The 21,228-nt window shown below is 29.5% G+C and overlaps 2 protein-coding genes across 2 annotated transcripts; one reads left to right on the top strand and one right to left on the bottom strand.

Annotated features, from left to right (window-relative positions):
* Window positions 1–5,288: 5,288 nt before the first annotated feature.
* On the top strand, window positions 5,289–6,311 carry LOC110627785 (fruit protein pKIWI501). Its single transcript, XM_021774148.2, has 2 exons — window positions 5,289–5,400; window positions 5,492–6,311. The coding sequence occupies exons 1-2, from the start codon at window positions 5,386–5,388 to the stop codon at window positions 5,945–5,947; spliced, it is 471 nt and encodes a 156-aa protein (XP_021629840.1). The 5' UTR covers window positions 5,289–5,385; the 3' UTR covers window positions 5,948–6,311.
* A 6,191-nt stretch (window positions 6,312–12,502) lies between these two features.
* On the bottom strand, window positions 12,503–14,297 carry LOC122721313 (F-box protein At3g07870-like). The gene is made up of 2 exons (XM_043948515.1): window positions 14,057–14,297; window positions 12,503–13,951 (listed from the first exon to the last, which is right to left on the bottom strand). Exon 2 carries the CDS (start codon window positions 13,929–13,931, stop codon window positions 12,687–12,689), a length of 1,245 nt encoding a protein of 414 aa, XP_043804450.1. The 5' UTR covers window positions 13,932–13,951; window positions 14,057–14,297; the 3' UTR covers window positions 12,503–12,686.
* Window positions 14,298–21,228: the final 6,931 nt, after the last annotated feature.

Genomic DNA, 21,228 nt, shown 5'->3' on the forward strand with positions numbered 1-21,228 from the left:
TTGACGGTCTTACTAGCGGTGCTTGATCAGTCGTTCTCTCGACAATCAAACAGACTAATGCCGACCATGCTGACCTGGGTATCTCATCTCACCTTGTCTTTGAGCTGGACGGCATACCACGTCCGAGCTTATCCACCTTGCCTGGATATTTGATTATTTCCTATTATCTCCAGGTTGCTCTGATACTTGAGGGGCGTTGCTCTTCAACAGAGTTGGATGGCTGTGGAGTGTTATCCTTGACCTCATGTCCATCCGACCTGAAATGTTAGTCCGACCTCGTCTATTTTTCATTTATTTTTTTCCTTTCTAACTTGCTAACCTGGAATTTTACAGCCGACCTCACAACTTCAACAAATATATATATACTTTTCATTCTTTTTTTTTTCTTTTACAAAAAAGATTAAAATCTATATTCAGAGACAAATATTTCGATCTGAAGTGTCATCTCGTCAGATCTCAAAGGAAAGTTAGTAGTAATAAAATTCAATAAATGTTAAAATAAACAACGAGGGTAGGAAAATGAAGATTAAAAGACTGTCAAGATATTCTTAAACCAGCTGGGTCTTTCTTTTCAGCTGGGTTACTGTAAATCTCCAGCTTTCTTTTTCGCATAAGCTTTCATACCTCCATGTGGATCTCAATGGGTAGATTTAGGAACTCCGGTGACGAAAAGGTCCCCTTCGTTTCCCACAGACGGCGCCATTTGATAAATATTTTCCTCTTCCTGGTCCATGATAGATCTGGTTTTCTTCTGGATCCTTTCTTGTTGGGCTCCCTGATGGGTCTCTCCATGTTCTACCTGGTGAAAGGATCTGTAAAATAAGAAAGAATGGTCAGGGGCCTACCGGGGGTGCCCCGGCAGAGGCCCTCCGACGCTCAAGTCAGATTTTATGGCTCAGAGTAGTATATTTAGGCAAGGGTTACAGAAAGAATAAAAAAATGGTATCCAGGAAGGAGAAGGAAGAAGAAGAGAGCCCCCCCCTGCGTGGCCTCTACCGTGATATATATATCTGTCTCTCTGCCACAATGCTAGCTGTCTTCTGTCGCCTAGCTCCGTATGTACGGATGTGTCAGGCGCCTGCTCCATGCGTAACGGCCATTAATTCTCCTCTGATACGTATGATTCTCCTCTGATACGCATGCGGAAGGACCTACCAGCGGGGCATCTTGGTCATTTTCCCCTTTCCGGGCTGGGTTGAATGGTAGGGCTGAAGTTGAGCCTGGTGAGGGCCTGATTACTGGGCCGAGAGGTTTGGGCCGGTTTGATTGAGGAGTCTAGGCGGAGTCCGGCCCTGTGACTGAGCGGGCTGGACCTGGCTCTCGAGGGGAATATTGAAGCCTTCGGATCATGGACTGTTTTCATGGGCCTGGCCTTTATACCGGGGTGAAGAAATCCAGCGATCATCAGTCCCTATTAAGAGTTTCAGAGATATTCCGATCGTCACTTATGATTTCTGTATGGTGAGGATGTTTCTCACATACAATGCAATCAATTTTCAGAATATGCAGATCTCTTTGGCAGATTTATGGCATCCTTTAGAGGGGTATCTAGTATGAAATTAGAGATAAAAAGATATATGTTTCGGTTACAGGTTGTTACAGGTTTTTTTTTCCTCTCAACAGGATGCCTCTAACAACACCCCTACGAATGTTAATTTGACAGGCAACAGTGAAGCGATTCATCCCGTCAAAGGTCGGGATAGCCGAAAGCAATAATCGTCCTGTGTTGGAACTGCCGAGGACTCGACAATCCTCGGACAGTTAATGCATTGAAGTATTTGGTTACTAATTATAAGTCAGATATTTTATTTTTGATGGAAATAAAAACTCTTAGTTTTCGTATGAAATTTTCTCGTAATTTTTTACATTTTGATGGTTGCTTCTCAGTCAATAAACAAATATTGGGAGGAGACTTTTTGTTAATGTGGAAGAGTCATGTGTCTGTTTTTGTGGTTGACTTTTCTTCAAATTTTATTGATTCTGTTGTTTATGAAGATAATATTCAATGGAGATTTACTAGTTATTGTGGGTTTCCGAAATCGCAACGACGACATCAGTCTAGGAACCTTATTCGAGATTTATTTAGTAAATGCTCTCTTCCGTGGCTTTGTTCGGGAGATTTTAGTGATTTATGCTCGAGAGATGAAAAAGAAGGAGGAGCATTTTTGCCAAATTATCTTATGCAGGAGTTTGATTTTGAATGATTATAAATCTTTGTTAGACCCTATAACTGATATTTTTGTTAGATGGATTTATCGTAATACTACTCTAACTGCTCATACTTTAGTTGAAGAATCTATTAGATATAATTGTCTTTTTGTTTGTGATGATATCTCTTTTTGTTTGATGAAATTTTATTAATACAATCATTAGTCACATAATTTTTTAATTTAATTAATTTTTTAACATTATTTTAGGTTATAATAAATTTTTTTAATAGAATTAAATGTTGATATAAATTGTTAATAGTTTTCTTTAAATATTAACATACATTTTTAGTTTAAATAAAATACTAATATAATTATTTAATTAAATTAAAGATTTTAAATAAAAATAAAAACTTATAAGAGTATTGTTAATAATGTCAATATTTCGCACCTCCTTCTCACAGTTATATATATATAAACCTAATCGATCCTTAGTTATAAGTGTATTTATATTAACTAGTTTGCATACATGTAATTTTAGTTTTTAAATAATATTTTTAATTCAATTATCCAATGGACGAATCTATAAAAATTTACAAAAATAAAAATTTTATTGAATAAAATTTTCAATTATCATCATCAAATGCCAACATAACATTTTCTCTATTCATTAAGTAAAATTTTAGAAATTTCATTATTATTGTAATTTGAATCTCTCTATAAAACTAACAGTATTTTATTTAATTAATCTATATTAAAAAATAAAAAATAATAGTATATATTTAATAAAAATAATCTAAATGTTGTATTTATTTTGTATCTGTAATTATGATATATTATTTTGTACTTTTATTATATATATATATATATATATATATATTAATTTCATACAAATAATTATAAATAAAATATCTTTAAAGTGAAAATATTAATATTAAAATTCAATTATCAGAAATTAATTCAAAATAAAATAAAATATAAAAAATTTAAACTATACATACCTATTATTTTATTACTTATTAGTTAGCATATTTATCTATTTGAACAGTGTAAAATTAATTATAATATAAAATTTTCATGATATAATAATTTACGATAATATATTGTGTTTATTAATTTAAATTTTTCATAAACATTAATATATTTAATATTAAATAATTTTACTACATCATAGATTTTTTTAAAAAAAAATATAAATTTCTTAACTGCAATAACAAACATTACTGGTAATATTTTTATTTTTGAAAATAAAATATATATCAATAATCTTTTTAAAATGGAAAAAAAATACTTTTATATTATAAAGGATTATAATCTTTCCATAACAAATTATATAGTTTTATTTATTTTTTATCTTATTACTGGTTAAAATTATTATTTTTTATCTATTTAGTATATAATTTTATTTGATTTACAGTTAATAAGTTTTATAGTTTATTTTAATTAGTTTAATATTATTAAAATTTTTATTTATAAAAAATTATTAATTAATTAAATATTATTAATATAATAGAATTCATATATAAACTAACAATTTTATTTTCATTAGAATTATATTAAATATATATAAAATAATTTTAAAAATTTATATTATTATTTAATTTTTATAGATATTAAAAATATGTGAGAATATTTTAATTCATTCAAAATTCGCCTGATTCACACTTATATATATATATATTATAAAATTATAAATATAGATTATAGATATAGATATGCATCAAATCACTTTCTAATTTTTAATTGTATGATTAAATTACCTTTTAGTATTCTACTATACTTTCATTTACATATTGCATAATTAAGAAAAGATAATGCCATATATTTATTATTAATAATTTTTAAAAAAATTTATGAATATTTTAATATATTTCTTAAAATTAAAAAATTAATTAAAATTTTTTTTCATAATATAAAGTTTATATAGTAAAATTTTCAATTTAAAAACATTAAATTTCCACTCTTTCATTCTTTATTTATATATACAGAAAAAATTTCTCTCCCATCACCATCCTTCCAAGTCCATGATAAAGCAACGCTTGACCCACCTCATTTTAGGCATCCAGGAGTCCAATAATGACATGGAAACAGCAGAGTCTGACGTGGTCGGTGATCTGCATGACACATGTCATAGCTCCATTGGAGAAATAGGACTGTGGGATCCACGGGTGTGGGCCAACTCCACCGCCCAAGAGAAAACCTAAAATGGAGAAATTTGTCAAAGCTTTTTCAACTTTACAGACTAGGCATAGGTCCTGGGGCAAACAGGACAGAGCTCAGGACGCTGCCTCCCTGCTTGCCCACCTGGAATCATTGTTCTCCGCTTCCTGCTTATGTCATATTCTCCGATGATTTTTTATTTTTTAATTTTGCGTTTCTCTTTCTTTGCAGGTAAAATAAGCCCATCTCAAATTCAGATTTGGGTAATCATGCAATTTGAGAAACATTATAGAAAAAGGGTGATCAACTCCAATTGTGTGATAATTTTGTAGATGTGGCAATTAAGGTCGGTTTGGCTTTTATAAGAAATTAGAATTAACCAATTTCATAATTATATCATTCATGACTATTGATTATAATATCTGACAAATCCTGTAATGATTTTTAACCCATTTCAGTATGATTTACTCATCCCATTCTTTATGGCTGCTTCAATATACAGAGTTCATGACATGTGAATCTGAATTTAAATATTAATTTCTCTGTTTAATTAATAATTAATAATCCATTTCATATAATTTTTTTAATTAATTAATTAATTAAAGAAGAAAATAAGAAGCTGGGAACATGATAATAATAAAGGTCACCTACATTACCGACTGCACAAAGCACATAAGCACAAAAAACCAAAAGAAAGATGATGGCTTAGCTGAAAATGGCCCTCCATTATTTACCCTTTTCGATCAAAAAGAAATATCTAGGGTAATTTAAAAAGATAAACTACAGCTTACTTATTTGAAAAAAAAAAATTAATTCACTATTCTTAAAATGTTGATCTATTCCTATTGATTTTGATTTCAGAGAGATGTGAGGTCAAATCCCAAGATTCCTCTTCCTTAGGTAGAGTTCCCACCTCTCTCCCTCTCACATGAAGCTTACTGGCCTCTACTCCTCTCTCTATATAAGCCACTCTCAGTTACCCTCTCTCTGCACAAAATACACTCTAAGCTCTCTCTTCACTTCCTCTTTGCTTCTCACCATTTACTTTTAGTTTCTATTTCATTTTCTCTTGCTTTCTATGGCTACTGTTGAGGTCACCCATCATTCTTTTCTTCTTAATTTTTCATTCAGATTCTTGATTTTCAGTATTATTCTAATTGCTGATCATTTAATATATTTTTCAGGTGGTATCAGCACAGACTGCACTTCCAGAGGAGAAAGCTGAGGAAGTCAAGGTTCCAGAGGCAGCACCAGTTGCTGATGAAAAACCAGAAGAAGAGCCAAAGGAAGCAGAGGCGGTTGATCAGGTATCTGAAGAACCAGTAGCACCAGAGTCTGATGCTCCGGCGGAAGCAGTGGTGGAAACTAAAGAGGTGGTAGAGGTTGAAGAAGCAAAGGATGTGAAAGAAGAGCCAGAAGTAGAGAAAACTGCGGAAGAGGAGACTCCCGAGGAAGAAACATCTCAGGAGGAACCAGCACCAGAGACCGTTGTTGAGGAGGCTCCCAAAGAGACAACTGAGCCTGCAACTGATGCAGAAGCACCGGCACCGGAAGCTCCGGTTGAAGCTCCGAAGGAGGAAGAAGGCGGTGAGAAGAAGAAGCCTGAAGCAGAAGAAGCTGCAGTTGAGAAGCCTGAGTAAAGAGTCGAAGGGTACGGTGGTTTTCTTGAAAGCTTGTTTAGTGGGTAAGCTAGGGTTGGTCATTGCATGCCATTCTGTAATATTCCTCTTCTAGCTTGTGGTTTAATAAGAGTACTAGTTTCTTTTTAGGGTAATGGGTCTCGGTATTGGGATGTCCCACTTGGGTTGAACCCAATGAGAAGTCGCCACATGGCAGACATGCATTTGCTACAGTGTAGGATATGTTTTGGGTAGTCTATTGCATCTGTGACAGATCAGCATGTATGCTTGTTTGGTTCCATGCAGTATTGAGTTTTTTAATATATATTATGGTCTTTGATGTTTGCAATAATAAAAATTTTAGGGTTTGATCTTTGTTTAATAATTTGCATTTTGCAATATAATTATTAGCTTTTAAAATTTTCGACTATAATTCGCTTGGCTTCACTTCAATTTTAGCAATTTCTGAAATTTAAATAAATTAAACTATTTTTAAATTATTCAAGACTCAATTTATAAAATTTTGATACGACTATTTTCTAAGCTCAATTTTAGGGTTGCACCCCTAAAAGCTCAAAGATCAAAGCTGAATGATGAGCCATCATTGATACGGTAATAAATGGAACATCCTCTTGATACAGTGTATAAATATTAAGAAGAAATTGCATGGTTTATAAATAGAAAAGAGGTAGAGATGATCATGTGGGTTGCACATGGCTACACCCTGTGATCTAACATCAAGATAAGGTCAATGTGAGTAGGATCGAGTTGGTGAATTATAATTCTCCACTGATATGGCCCATATGGCTACTCATAAAGATCATGCCCAAATGAGGTGAATTACCCTTGCTGCAAAGAAATTTATTCAATTTTTAGATATTTCCTTCTTTTCGAAAATAAATTTTATTTATATTTATACCCTTTTATTTAAAAAAAATTGTCAAAGAAAAAAAAAACTGGATTATGAGCGGCTTAATACTCATCCTTTGATATATTCATAACCTTGATTCTAAGGACCAGTAATTGTTTTTTAGTGAAAACTAATTTAAATAACTTTTAAATTAAATACCATGATTTATTTTGCATGGCCATTTAAAGTTTTACAACTTCTTAATTAACTATAATTTAAGTCTTTTATTTAAAAGCAAATAAAATAGCAAATATCAGTATGATTAAGAAATAAGTTGAAAAAGTGTTTAAATTAATTTTAGTGGTTAATCTCTAAAACTAATGATTATGTAGAATTTAAATGTTTAATTCAAATATTATTTTATCTCATAAACACATCGCAATTACTTCAGACTTTGCTTTAGAGCTTGTTCCTCTACAATAAATATTATATTATCGATGATAAAATTATTATCACATGTGTGTTGTATAAACTTTTATTTTATAGATAAATTTTAAAAATAAGAGGAGAGCCAATATACGAACATAAAGCAAGACTACTAAGTTTGAAAGTGCCAATAAAACCATGAGGTTGAATATCGTACAAGGTTAATGAGTCTAGAAGCACCAATAAAGCCACAAGTTTGAATACCAAGTAATGTTAATAAGTCTAGACGTGTCCGTAAAACCAAGTGCCCAATCAAAGAAAGAGTCTTAAATGCCCTAGCCAAGTGTCCTAAATCTTTATATAATAGATCTGTCCAACAATACTGTCCATACATCTATTTTTCCGTTAGTTAAACAATGATTGATCGTCAAATTTATAAAAATGACATTTTCCTACATAAATTTTTTTTTTTGATAAATATCATCATTTCTCTTCCTTCTTCCTTCTTCCTTCTTCCTTCTTCCTTCTTCCTTTCTTTGTTCTTCCTTCATACTCTACTGCCTACATAAAGGAAAAAATTTGATAAATATCAACATTTCTCTTCCTTCTTCCTTTCTTTGTTTCTTCTTCTTTTGATTAAAATTTTTGAAAAAGTTTGTTAATGATTACAATTTTCATTATTATTTTTGAATTTAATTTTGTTTAGTTTGAACATATATTCTGCATTTGAGAATAACTTGAATGTTATAATTTAATCTACACTTAATGTCATAATTATTATATAATTAGAAATTTAAATATTTTATAAATGATACATGAAGAATAAAAAAATTTATAATTAGTTGAATGTTATAATTTGATATGCCTTTGACGTCATAAGATATATATATATATAATCAGGGACTAAAATATTTTAATAATTAATTAATGAAGGATAAAAGTATTTTTTATATCTCAAAATAAATATGAGAGCAATAAAGTCATTTTCCTATGATTTTATGATAATTTCTTTTAAAAATGGATGGAATGAAGATGTTGTTAGTCGGATTTATTATATAAAAATTTAGTATTCAAATTTTATTTAGTATTGAATTTTAAAAATCGGAGATCAATCAGTTAATTTTGTTAAAATTCAAAGATGAAAATGTAATTTATCTTACGATTTATAAATTTTCATACAACAGTAAAAATGAATAAATTATTTTTATAAAATATAGATATTATAATAAGAAACAATATTACTATTTTTATTTTTATAAAATATAAATATTATAATAAAAAATAATATTACTATTTGATTCCTATAATATAAAAAATTTCATTAGTTAGTCTATCGATTTTTAAAAATATATTAAAATGTTCTTAAAATTTTAAAAAGTTTACTAATTAGTTTCTCTATTAATTTTAACTGTTTAGTGTTATAAAAATAGAAAATTACTTTTTAGTTTCTATCGTATAGAAAAATTCACTAATTAGTGTATTGATTTTGAAAAATACATTAAAATATTTCAAATGTTTTAGAAAATATATTAATTAATTCTTTCATTGATTTTAATTATTAAGTATTGCAAAAAAATTTTAAATGCCCCTTAATATAAAGAGATTAATTAGTAAATATTTTCACAAAATTAAAGGATTAACTAATAAATTTTCTCATACCATATGGACTAAATAGTAAATACTTAAATGCTAGAACTAATATAAGGACTAATTAGCTTACTTTTATTTTTAATACATTAAAAATATTTTAGTGTATTTTTTAAAATTGAGGGACCAACTGATAAATTTTTTCAAATCATAGAGATTCAATAATAAAGTTTTTTTTAAAAAAAGTTTAATATTCCTCAATGGGACTAATTAGTGGACATTTAATTAAAATTGAGGATCAATTAATGAGTTTTTTCCTACTGAGATTAAATAGTAAATTATTTGAGGACCAACTCTCATTTTTACCCCTAAATTATTGAGCAATATTTAATTTTGTTCAAAATTAAGTTTTGGACTCAATTTGCCCGAACCTTTTAGATTAGGATCAAATTTTCTTTGTTTTGGCCAAAATATATTAAAATAATAATTTTTTAATTTATAATAATAATATTTTTAAGCATAGTTTACCTTATGACTTGTGGTTAAATTTATTCTAGGATTTATCATGAAATTTTAACATTTGATTTTAAAAGTGTGCTAATGGCAGAACTGATGAATTGATTTTGATTTGGTTTAATTCATTTTTAACTTTGATTTAGTTTGATTAACCAACAAATTGTACACCAATAAATTATTAGTTATTATTTTTAAATTATAATAATAAATATAAAATTAATGTGTTATTATTAAGAATTTTAAAAACTATTATTTTAATATATTTTGACCAAAAATAGGCAAATTTGATTCTAATTTAAAAGGCTGAGGTAAATTGAGTCCAAAACTTAATTTTGGACAAAATTGAACATTGCCCCATAGTTTAGAGGCAAAAATAAGAAAAAAAAAAAAGATTTCTTCTAAATATTTAATAATTAAAATTAATAAAATGACTAATTAATAAATTTTTTAAAATTTTATGATTGTTTTAATGTATTTTTTAAAATTGAATAACCATTATAGTAAATTTTTTTATAATAACAAAATAAAATTATATTTTAAAAATTAATTGAATGAAAATATATTTTAAAAATATTAATCGATAAAGATGAAAAATTAAATTATGATAATATGATAAAATTTATAAAGAAAAATAATGATTTAATAAAATCTGTAGAAAGTTTTAGTTTTTTATTTTAAAAGTATTTTTATTGAATAGTAAAAATAAAACTATAACATTAACATATAAACAAATTTTGTTATTATTTATTTATTTTTATCAAATAAAAAACAAAAAAGTAAAAAACTATAACGAAAACGAACATCCCTTAGTTGCCTTGTTTTAACCTTGAGGACTTGGAACCTTAGTGAGGTCATAGAGCTGACTCTGTGGAAGACACTATTTCTTATGGGTCCAGTTACAAGACCCAAGGCTATCATAAAGCTGGATGTATATTGTGAAGAGAAGTGAAAAGGATAGGCCTCTGTTGGATATTTGGGGCCTTCATCCCAAGTTGAGCTTTGGTAAGAAGCCCAAGAGATGTGTTGACACAAGCAACCCCAATTGTAAGTTTATGAAGACGTTTTCAACCCCAATTATAAATTATCCTTCATACAAGATGTGTAGCTGCTCTTCATGAAATTTCAGTGTTGTTTTATTCCCTGCCTGATGCGTGCTTGTGTTGGAAGTCATCTATTGATTCATAATACCTAACGATGTGGATTTTGGTGGAGCTGGAAGTAGAAGCTGATGACCGAGCTAAGGTCGAGTCATAGAGAAAGAAACAGATCCAAAACCCATTAGAGCTCACCAATCAGATCGATCCATCAACACACCATTCAATTCGCGACTGTGCAGATCGGACTGACCGATAGTTCTATCTCGACGTTTGATGTGACGGGGAGTAGAAGGTTAGGCCTAGTTATACTATGACTCTATTAGCACGCGCGCTTGCCACGACCCTATCAGCATGGGGCACTAAAGGAGTATTAAATGGTCACCTGACAAGAATGAACAGGTTTGTGTAACAGAGACAGACAGAAACAAGTGACACTATAGTAGAGTGGCAGTTATGCGTCATTAGAAAATAAAGAAAAAAGAATAAAAGAGGGGATGTGACATCTTAAATTAAACTTTTCTATACACTCAACTAAATCATATTTTTTCTAAATATGATGTTGTCTTCTAAAATTATATTTTTTCTAAATTTCAGAACATTGACGCGCTGACTCAAAATGACAATTCCAAGAAAAAGCCTCAAACAAAGTTGAAGCTCTTATCTATATAACTACAAGACAAATAGATGCTGATGGAAACTATTGGAAATCTCAATCCTTTGTTCCCTATAAGCTAAGCTTGAGCTTCCTTTTCTTGCTTCCTTTACTTGTAGGTAAGAACCTCTGAATGAGGATTGACATTAACATTGTACTTCGCTATTGAACATCTTTCATATAATACTTAATTTTACCTTAGCAGTTGGTGGGGTGTTTAATTTAATCAATTAATTTTTTGTCCAAAGATCTAAAAATCAAGAAATTAAGTTTCTTAATTTTTAGGCTGAATCAAGAAAGTAAGAAATTTAACCAAGAAATTCAGACTAATTTTTAGGTTAAAACTGAATTTAAATTCAAACTTTTTGAGATTAATTTAAAAAAAAAAAAAATGAACTAAATTAAACTTTGTAGACAGTGCAATTAAATATTTAACTGATGTATGCTAGATTGAAAGCAAAGTGCAAGTAAAGGAGATCTGAGTGTTGCTCAAAGCTGGTGGAATGACGAACAAAGCAATAGCTGGTCCGGCGGGATTGCAGATCTTCGATTAAGCGGCCGACGAGATGGTGTGCCGTTGCTCAAAGCTGATATTCAAGGTGTTGCTTGGCCAAGGCTTGTAAAAGAGATGCGAGTGTTGACCAAAACTCCTCCAAGCTTTTGTATATGAGAGGGGGACTGATCATCAACGAAGGATTTTTAACGTGCAGTGGTGGATTTTCCATTTTCACACAGCAAATAAGCTTATTTGCTAGTTTCTTAAGTTTCATTAAAAAAATAAAATTAAAAAAAAAAAAGAAATCATCTTTATATCTATATAGCTCTAATGTGAAAGGTTGGAACTAGAAAAGAAAAAAGATTATGCTACTCGAATGAATGGTGGAAGAAAAGGAAAAAAAAAAGTTGAGGGTATTTTTTTTAAAGGTATTTCTTAATGTAGTTTCTTTTGTTATTATTAGTATACAAATGTTATATTCTGCTGGTGGGTTGGTGTCTTGTGTAGAAAAAGAATTAGCTAAGTGCTTGTAGCCCTTTTGATTAGGTGGCTGATGTGAGCTTAATCTTTATCTAATGGTCCATGAATCAAATACCCATAATTATTATTATTATTATTATTATTATTATTATTATTTTTAATGACAAAAAGATGAACTGAAAAGGGTGTTTGGCTAAGATCCAACTTTGATAAAACAAGATTATTTGGTTCATCAACTTTGAAACTTAGTTTGGTTTTCACTTTCAGACCCATGTGATGTGGTCTATATTTTTTAATGTTAGGGCAATTTGCTTGCGGCCTTTTGACTTTTTTGCTCTTTCTTATCTTCTTCTTACTTTTTTTTTTCCCCTTAATTTAATAGAAAAAAAATTAAAATATTTGCAAACTTTTAGATTTCAAATGAAGGGTTCACAAAAAATCTTAGAAAAGATATGTCAAGGGAGAGAAAAGATTTTGTAAATTCAATAGAGAATGAGTTTATTTCTGGTAATGGATTGAATTTCATCTATACAAACAAGGAATTAATTGACATGATAACACTACACTAATGAACACAAAACATGAATCTTTGTGTTTTTCGTTGTAAAGATCAAAGAAGTTTTAAAACTCACAGGCCAAGAAATCATCATCAACTTCTATGTATCAATGGGAGTATTAATCCAACTGAGGCTGCCTGCATGAACAACAGCTTGAAACCATTTAGGTATCCCTTGTAATGAAAGCTCTTTAAACTTTCCATGATTTGGGTCATAAGTAACAAGAACTCTGCTTTTGTACTCCAACAAAACCTCACCATCTTGCAGAAGGCCTAACACTCTAACAACTCTTCCATTCAAAGAATTCTTCCAAATCTTTGAAGGCCTATCAAGATTTTGCTTCAATCCCTTTGGCATGTAAGTTCCAATACTGTATTCTTTTACCCAAGTCTCCTTCACATTATACTCTTTCATCACCCAAATCTCCAATCTTCCATAGCTGCAATACACAGCAGCAGCAAGACACCCCCTCAGCACCACAAGGTGGTAGTTGCATCTACTCAGGCCGCCGCAGTCTGGCTTTGGGACTTCCCTGAATTGCTCATCAGCTAAGTCAAATGAGACTAGCCGCCGAGCAGGGTTATATCTCCGGGGTCGACTAACCCAATGAAGTCTTCCATTAACTAAGGCCTCAGACGGGCGGCGAACGAGCTGGTATGATATCTTGCCTAGACTTCGCCACTTGGGGCTGCCTAGAGTTAGAATTTGAACTTCAGATTGTGGATACACGAGCCTACGGGCTCGAGGGTAAGTACTATGACCATTCCTATAGTAAACAATCTTTACTACCTTGTATTCCTGAGTTTTTGGATGGAATCCGAACCCAAAAACAACTTCTTGGTCAGGATATTTCAGCGATTTTGGGAGCTCTACATGGTTCCTAGTGAAAGGGTTGTAAATATAAACAGCATCATTGTAAAGCGAGTCAGCTAAACAAAGTAAACCATTACAGGAACCTACCACATCGAATTCTGGCATCATAGGCCAAAAGGGTACATTGATTCTTTTTACCTTGTCTTTTCCTTGGTCTGGAGCAGCAGCAAAATCCACGAAGTAAATCTGGTTCCTGATGGGAAAATCGCAGTGAAGAATCAGACAAGGATCGTTGTTGGTTGTGGTAGAGAGATAGAATCTCACAAGGTGAGGATCTTGAGCTAAGGCTCTCCAAGCTTTACAAACACACTTGAATTGCACCAAAGAAGAGATGGGTAATCTTGAAAGAATATCATGGATGATCTCATGTGGTAGATGTTCCATTGCAGTTGATGGTGGATCATCTTGATCAGGGTTGATTTTCATCTTCCTCCTCCTCTTGCCATGGTTTTCAACATACAACAACTCCATGACTCGGAGGGAGGAAATTTCTGCAGAAGAAGAGAAAAATAAGGATCAAAAGACTAGGAGATAGAGATAAACATGTTGGACTTTGATAAGATGAAGTAAATGTTAAAGAAGCAGACGGGAACTACAAGGAAAATTGGTGGTGATGTATGGGATCCACCATCAATGAAAAATTCTCCAAGAAAAAAAAAAAATAAAAAGATGGTTTTTTCTTTCACATTGGGGGAAAGTAAATTGATGGATCTAACAATCACCACCGTTCAAATCCAGCATAAAAGTTACATATGATATGCAGAAAATGCAAAATTTATGAATCCTATTCTTTGTCAATGGATACATGTCCCCACTGATAAGGACCCTGTAACATTTTGTCTTCAATAACAAGAAGAAATCTGACAAAAGATAATATATATATACATTTCTTTCTTTCTTTCTTTCTTTACTGCTATTGTATGTGACAATACAGAGAGTTTTGTATAAGCAGATGCCAGGAATCATCCCTGTGAAAGAAAAGAAAAATATTATAGAAAAAAGGACCCACAAAATTAAAAAATGTTAAAAAATCATGGAGAGCATAGTTGATGTGCAAAGTACAAAATGCATAAAAGGAAGTAGCCAAACCAAACCCTACAAATATTTACCTCAGGAAGACATTTCACAATCATCAATCTGCATGTAGTCTTTATCATAAACCTCCAAAAACATGACAGTAATTAATAATAATAATAATAATAAAGAAAGGCCATGTGATTATGTTTACAAGAAATTTCTAGGAAGAGTGGTTATTTAACCTGTATAGTTTGTCTATTAGCAATTCATAAAAATTTGGTGATTGCAAGTTTTCTCTTGCAAGGGAAGTTAATTCCTAAGGGCTTGGGAAAATTTTATAGTAGGAGATTTAGATTTCTACTGAGATTGTGGAAATTTCTTGAATAGATTAATTTTATCCAGGTAGACCTTATCATTTGATTTCAATGCAATAGCTTAATTTTAATTTACATCCACTATATTATTTATTTTATATTTTATTTTCTTAAAAAGAGAAGACAACTTTTGTCTATTTTCTTTATTTAATTAGATATTTAATTTCTTTCATCATTTATTCTTTTATTTTTTTTTATTTTCTGCTATTCTCATTTTCCTTTAATTTTTTTATTCTTTTCTCTTTTTTTTTTCTTCATTTTTATCTTTTCTCTTATTAATTTTATCATTTCTCTTTTTTCTCATTTTATTTTCTTTTCCTTAATTATCTTCCATTTTCTCGCTTTGTCACTTCTCTTTTTACATTGTTTTTTTTTTCATTTTTATTTTCTATCATTTTCTTTCCTTTTCTCCCATTTTCTTTTATTTTTTTATAAACTTATTCACTTTCACTTTTTTAAATTCAAATCAATTTGTTAATATATTTTTCTGTTATTTAATTTGATTAATTTTACTTTTGTAATAATTAATTTTTTTAAATAAATACATATTTAAAAATAATAAAATAACTATAAATTTTAAAATTTAAAGACTAATGTAATACTAAAATTTATTACTTTAATAATTTTATTTTTTTAAATTTACTAAGATTTCAAATTATTTAGTAAGTGCACTAAGATATTTAATATTCCACCTACATATTATATAATTTGTTAATTCAAAATCCCATAGTAATTTGTTGATGAATTATCAATGAACTTACAAATCAATTAGTAAAAAGTTACTGATAACGTTTGGGTTTCTGAAATTCACAGTGAAGTTAAGTCGGATTCAAAACTTATTAGAATCTGTTATGCAAGTTGACCCATTAGTACATAATCCAGTCCACAGTTGAAGCAGGTCAGACTGATCGGAGCCCAAACTGATTAGAAAATATTCCAGCTCATCTGATATGATGGGGAATAAGGGAGCAAGTTCAGCTATAACACTACTCTATAAGTACGAGCATTAGAAAGAAATTAAATGGTTACCTGACAATGGTGGGTAGGCAGGTATACCTATACGTACGGCTCTGTATGATAGCAACATATGACATTGTATAGAGTCACGATTATACGTCAGTAGAGAATAAAAAAAAAAAAAAGATAAAAGAGGGAGACGTGACCTATTAAAACTAAATTTATTATCATACTAAAATTCTATCTCTTTCTAAATCTCAGATCATCACTGAAATTTACAATAATAAACAAATATCTATTAATAGTTTATGATAAAGACATTTTACTACTAAATTTTTAATTATAAATAGAATTTTTTTTTCCTTTTATAGTGAAAATTTATCATAACAACTTATTATTCTATTTTTTTTAAAGAAAGAAAATATTAAAATAATTATTACGTAGATAATAAAATTTCGTGTCATATCAAAAAACAAAATTACATAAAAATTTATATTTTCCACTTTGTATCCATAATTATGATATATATGAAGGAAAATATACCTTACATTTCTTTATTTGTTTTTTAAAGAATAGATAATATATATTTCAATTAAAAATTTATAATAGCAACTTTAATATATATTCTTCCTTTTTACGTTCCTTTTTAATATACGAAAAAATGTATATCCTCTTTTTTAAGGTATTTTTTAAAAAATAAAAACTTTTTTATTTTAATTCAAAATAAGTTTTTATTTATATTGGTTAATGAAATATAATAAATTGAAATTTATAAACAAAAATTTCCTTTTATTTAAAAAGTAAAATAAATGTGGAATGCAAATAATTTTTGCTTTTCATCGTTTGCTTTTCATTAATAAATAATAATAATTTCTATAAAATATTATTTTCACTTAAATTAAATTATAAATTTTAAAATAAAAATAATATAATCGACGTTTTTCTTAAAAAATATTAAATTAAATATTAATTAATAATTATATTCTATTTATTATATTAATATTTTTTTATAATATTTAAAAATTATATTTATTTATTAACGATATAATATTAAAAAAAATATTATTTTAATATAAATTAATCTATAAACTTTTGAAAAAAGTAAAATGCTTGAATTAAAATTTAATCAGAAATTTCTTACTTATATTAGTGACGGCCTACGTACTTTGTTCACAAATCTGTTGGGAACATTTAAATTTTTTCGGTAAAATATAAGGTTTTTTTTTTTTTTTTTTTTTTTTTTTTTTTTAATCCTTTCTCTTAGAATTGTAAATTAATTATAATTTTTACTCTCTTTATTTTTAATTTTTAAAATAACTATATCTTCATATTTATTTAAATATATAAAAATTAAAATAGAATTGTAAATAATAATTTAATCAACTAAAATAGGATTGGTACAAATTAAATTAGAATTAAAATTAATGATTTATTTAAAATAAAAAAAATTAATTAAAGCCACTTTATAAACACATTAATTAAAAAAAAAGATGTAATCAGAATAAATATCGAAATGTAACATAAGAAAGCGATATAAATAACAAAATTTGAATGAAAAAAAAAAAGAAAAAACTATTAAATTAAACTGAAATTTCAATTAAATCTAATGAAAATCATTTCGAAGTAAAATTAAATTGAAAAATTAATAAATTGATGTTTAAATTTAAAATAATAATTTTTTTTAAATGGGGATGGGAAATTAGGGGAGTAAAATCTGAAATTTTTCAAATTTATTCAGATGCACTTACCACTAGATTAAATCTATGAGTGCAAATTTACAGTAGCATATATATTCAAAAACTATTATCCCTTACTTGTAGAATTTAAATATATATAACGGTAATGTAACCGTTGTCTGGTCTTAGATTGATTTCATAATAATGATCCAAATTAAAAATATAGCAATAGATTTGATATTCCATGAAATTTCCAATAGTACATGCAAGTGAAGGTGACATTGAAAAGGATACAAAGCTGTGCTTTCACCTTATCACAGTACTAGTCCATATTTTTGTGAGAGATTCAGTGAATGAAATTTAAATATACCAAAGCAAAAGAGAAGAGGACAAAAGTGAAGGTTTGATATGTTGTTGCATAGGACTTTTTGTTTCTCTTTCACCACTGTCTCAATAAAAACAATCTATACTTTGTTTCTGCTTCATTATCCCTTTTACTTTCACCATTCTGTGAAACTTCTAATGCACCTCAAAACCCATTTCTGTCCTTTGCTTCAGAATTCAAGCACATTTCTTAGACAAACTGTTTACTTCTTGCTAGACATTATGGTTAGATACCAACTCTCCGTTAGCTCACAACTAGCAAAAGCAGTATTACCCTTACAATATTTTCAATAGTAGCAAAAGCAAAACCGACTCTCCGTCACTCTTTTATGATCGCCAAGTGATCGTTATTTATGAATAGCGATCAAATTTTGCCATATAACCATCAAAATTTTAGTTGTTATTTTACAGTTATTTTTGTAGTGTATCTCTTGCATTATGCATCAAGAAAATAAAGAAGAAACCCTCACATTGCAGAGGTGATTTATTTAAATTCTGGAAAAGTATTGCTTTAATCACTGGTCTGTAATTTGTATTATATTCATTGAATTGATGTATTTTTTTATAAGGTCAATTGCTTTCATGTGGGTTGGCATGTCTCCTAGGCTGTGTGTATGTGTAATCAAAGGGGAACAAAGTAAAGAAAAAGATTAAAATTGGATTTAGAAATCCTAAGAAGATTTGATAGAGAGAGATTCTAGCTATGCAGATTCCATCATATCTAGTTTTACAATACTTCAATACATTCCTAAACTAAATTTATGTTTAGTAATAAATCCGACAACCAAGCAGATTCTGCACTGTGCAGTAAGTCTTGCTGCTGCAGCTGAGGCACTTACTGCCTTGCTGTAGTAAGCCTTGTTGCACTACTGCTGCAACAAGGCACTTGCTGGAGCAAGTCTTGCTGCCTACACAATGCATTGTAGCAAGGCACTTGCTCACTTGCTGCACTGCACTGGCCGCAAGTGCAGCAAGTCACTTGGCACTATTGCAGCAAGCCTTGATGCACACATAGTGCAGTAAGTGCAGGTTGCGGTCTCATTTTTATTTTGTATTTCTTTCTATAATTTTTTATTTCTGGCTGCTGCAACAAGGCACTCGCTGCAGCAAGTCTTGCTGCCCACAAAGTGCATTGCAGCAAGGCATTTGCTCAATTGCTGCACTGTTGCAGCAAGCCTTGATGCACACACAGTGCAATAATTAAGTGCAGATTGCAGTCTCATTTCTCTTTTGTATTTCTTTCTATAATTTTATATTTTTGGCTTCTCATGCAAGTGCAGCAAGTCACTTGCTGCAGTGTTGCAGCAAGCCAAGTATAGGTTGTGGTCTCATTTCTCTTTTGTATTTCTTCTTACAATTTTACATTTTTGGCTTCTCAAATTAGTTCATTCTTGTCTATTTGTGTGTATTTGTTGTGTGTCACTTGAAATTTAGTTGCCACAAACTATCATCGTGGATATACCTTGCCACATGGTTGTCCTTGTATGGTAAATTATGTCATTTGTATAACACTTGTCAATAGCCAAATTAGTTGCGACACTATGAAAACATTTAGAAATACTTTTTATTTCTTATAAAACATCCTCTATCATTTCTTTCTTAAGCTGCAAAGAGTTTTTTTTTTGAACGGTGAGTTTAAAAGCCAACTTGAGATTTTCTACAAGTACACTCGAATTCAGGTATGATTCCTATTGTGTATAATTAAAATGAACTTGTTTTTAATATTTAGATGGTTACAAAAGTTGTTTTGATTGAATCCAACAATTTGTTTATGCATATTATATGGCTGATAATTAATTTTTTTTTTTTTAAAAAATGAGGAACAACTCTATTTATTTTCTAATATAGTACTAAAATATTATTAAAAATAGATACCCGTTTATTGTCCTACTCAAATTTGACATGAGAGGGCTTTGAATTATCTTTATAAACAATTCAGAATTGCATACTTTGCTAGTCATCAGATGTTTAAAATATTTTTTCATATATTTGTATGAGTTTTACCAGTAGTTTTCCTTTATTCTCCGGGTGTACATCCTATTTCATGCACTTTGAGAACTAAGAGGAGATCTTCGAATTTGATTAAATATATGAAAAAATATCAATTGGGATTGTACGGTGGAGATGATGCATTTTTGAATGGATTAGGTCCATATCTATTTAATGGCCTATTTACATATTAATATTTACATTTTATACTAGAAATATAACATAAGTACTACTAGAATATGGATGTACGCTAAATTGTAATAAAATGGCCTATTGAATCCTTATTTCTTAGTTGGATTGGATATATTTATAGAGCTTGCATGTAGTAATATAGACTTTATGGATGAAAATAAAAATTAATATCCATGTTGAAAATGCAATAATAAAAAATACTTGATGATGTCAAATTACATCTTATGAAGTGGAAATTTAGACTAGAGTATTATGAATGGAATAGACATGGGGAGTCGTATAGAGCTTCAACAAATGAAATTGAGTTCACAAATCAAACTCCAGAATTTGATCCCAGTTATAATGATTCTTATAGAAATAGGGTTGTAGATACTACTAGTTCTCATTTTCAAGGCATGACTTCAAGTGTTCATCCTCTTAAAAATGTGTCTGAGAATATAAATGAAATTTCTAATCTAGATTCTAAGAAGTTCTTTGATATGCTAGATGTTGCTGAAGAGGAATTGTGGACTGGTTGTGAAAAACATCCTCAATTATTAACTGATGCTCGAATGTTGAATATCAAGTCTGAGCATCATTTGTCTGATAGATGCTAGGATACGATTATTAATTTCATCGGTGAAATCTTACCTTATGATAATAAGTTTGTGGACAGTTTCTATAATACAAAAAAGCTTATGCATGGGTTAGATGCATCGGTTGAAAAAATTAATTGCTGCAAGCTAGTTTGGCTGCATGATTTATTGGAGAGAATATAGTTATTTGACAGTTTATAAATTTTATGGTCAGGTTAAATATAAGACTAAGAATGGGTCAAGAAAAGAAAATATATTACTTTTCTTTGACACTAAGACTTCAAAGACTTTATACTTCAGAAACATGAAATATGCAATAGAATGTTGAATACAGCTATCCATATGCGATAGTATGTTGAGTATAACATGAAAAATGATATTTGTGTCATCCATCCGATTATAAAGTTTGGAAGTACTTTAATCGTACTCATCCAACATTTATAGTAGAAAGTCAAAATATTCGCTTGGAATTATGTATTGATAGATTTTAATCATTTAGATAGTCAGGACAACAACATTCATATTGGCCGGTAATAATCACACCTATAATTTACTAACTTTTATACCTCTTACGCCTTGATTGTATTTTATTTTAATTAGTCTA

This window comes from Manihot esculenta, chromosome 12, assembly GCF_001659605.2.
Source record: "Manihot esculenta cultivar AM560-2 chromosome 12, M.esculenta_v8, whole genome shotgun sequence".
Classification (NCBI taxonomy): domain Eukaryota; kingdom Viridiplantae; phylum Streptophyta; class Magnoliopsida; order Malpighiales; family Euphorbiaceae; genus Manihot; species Manihot esculenta.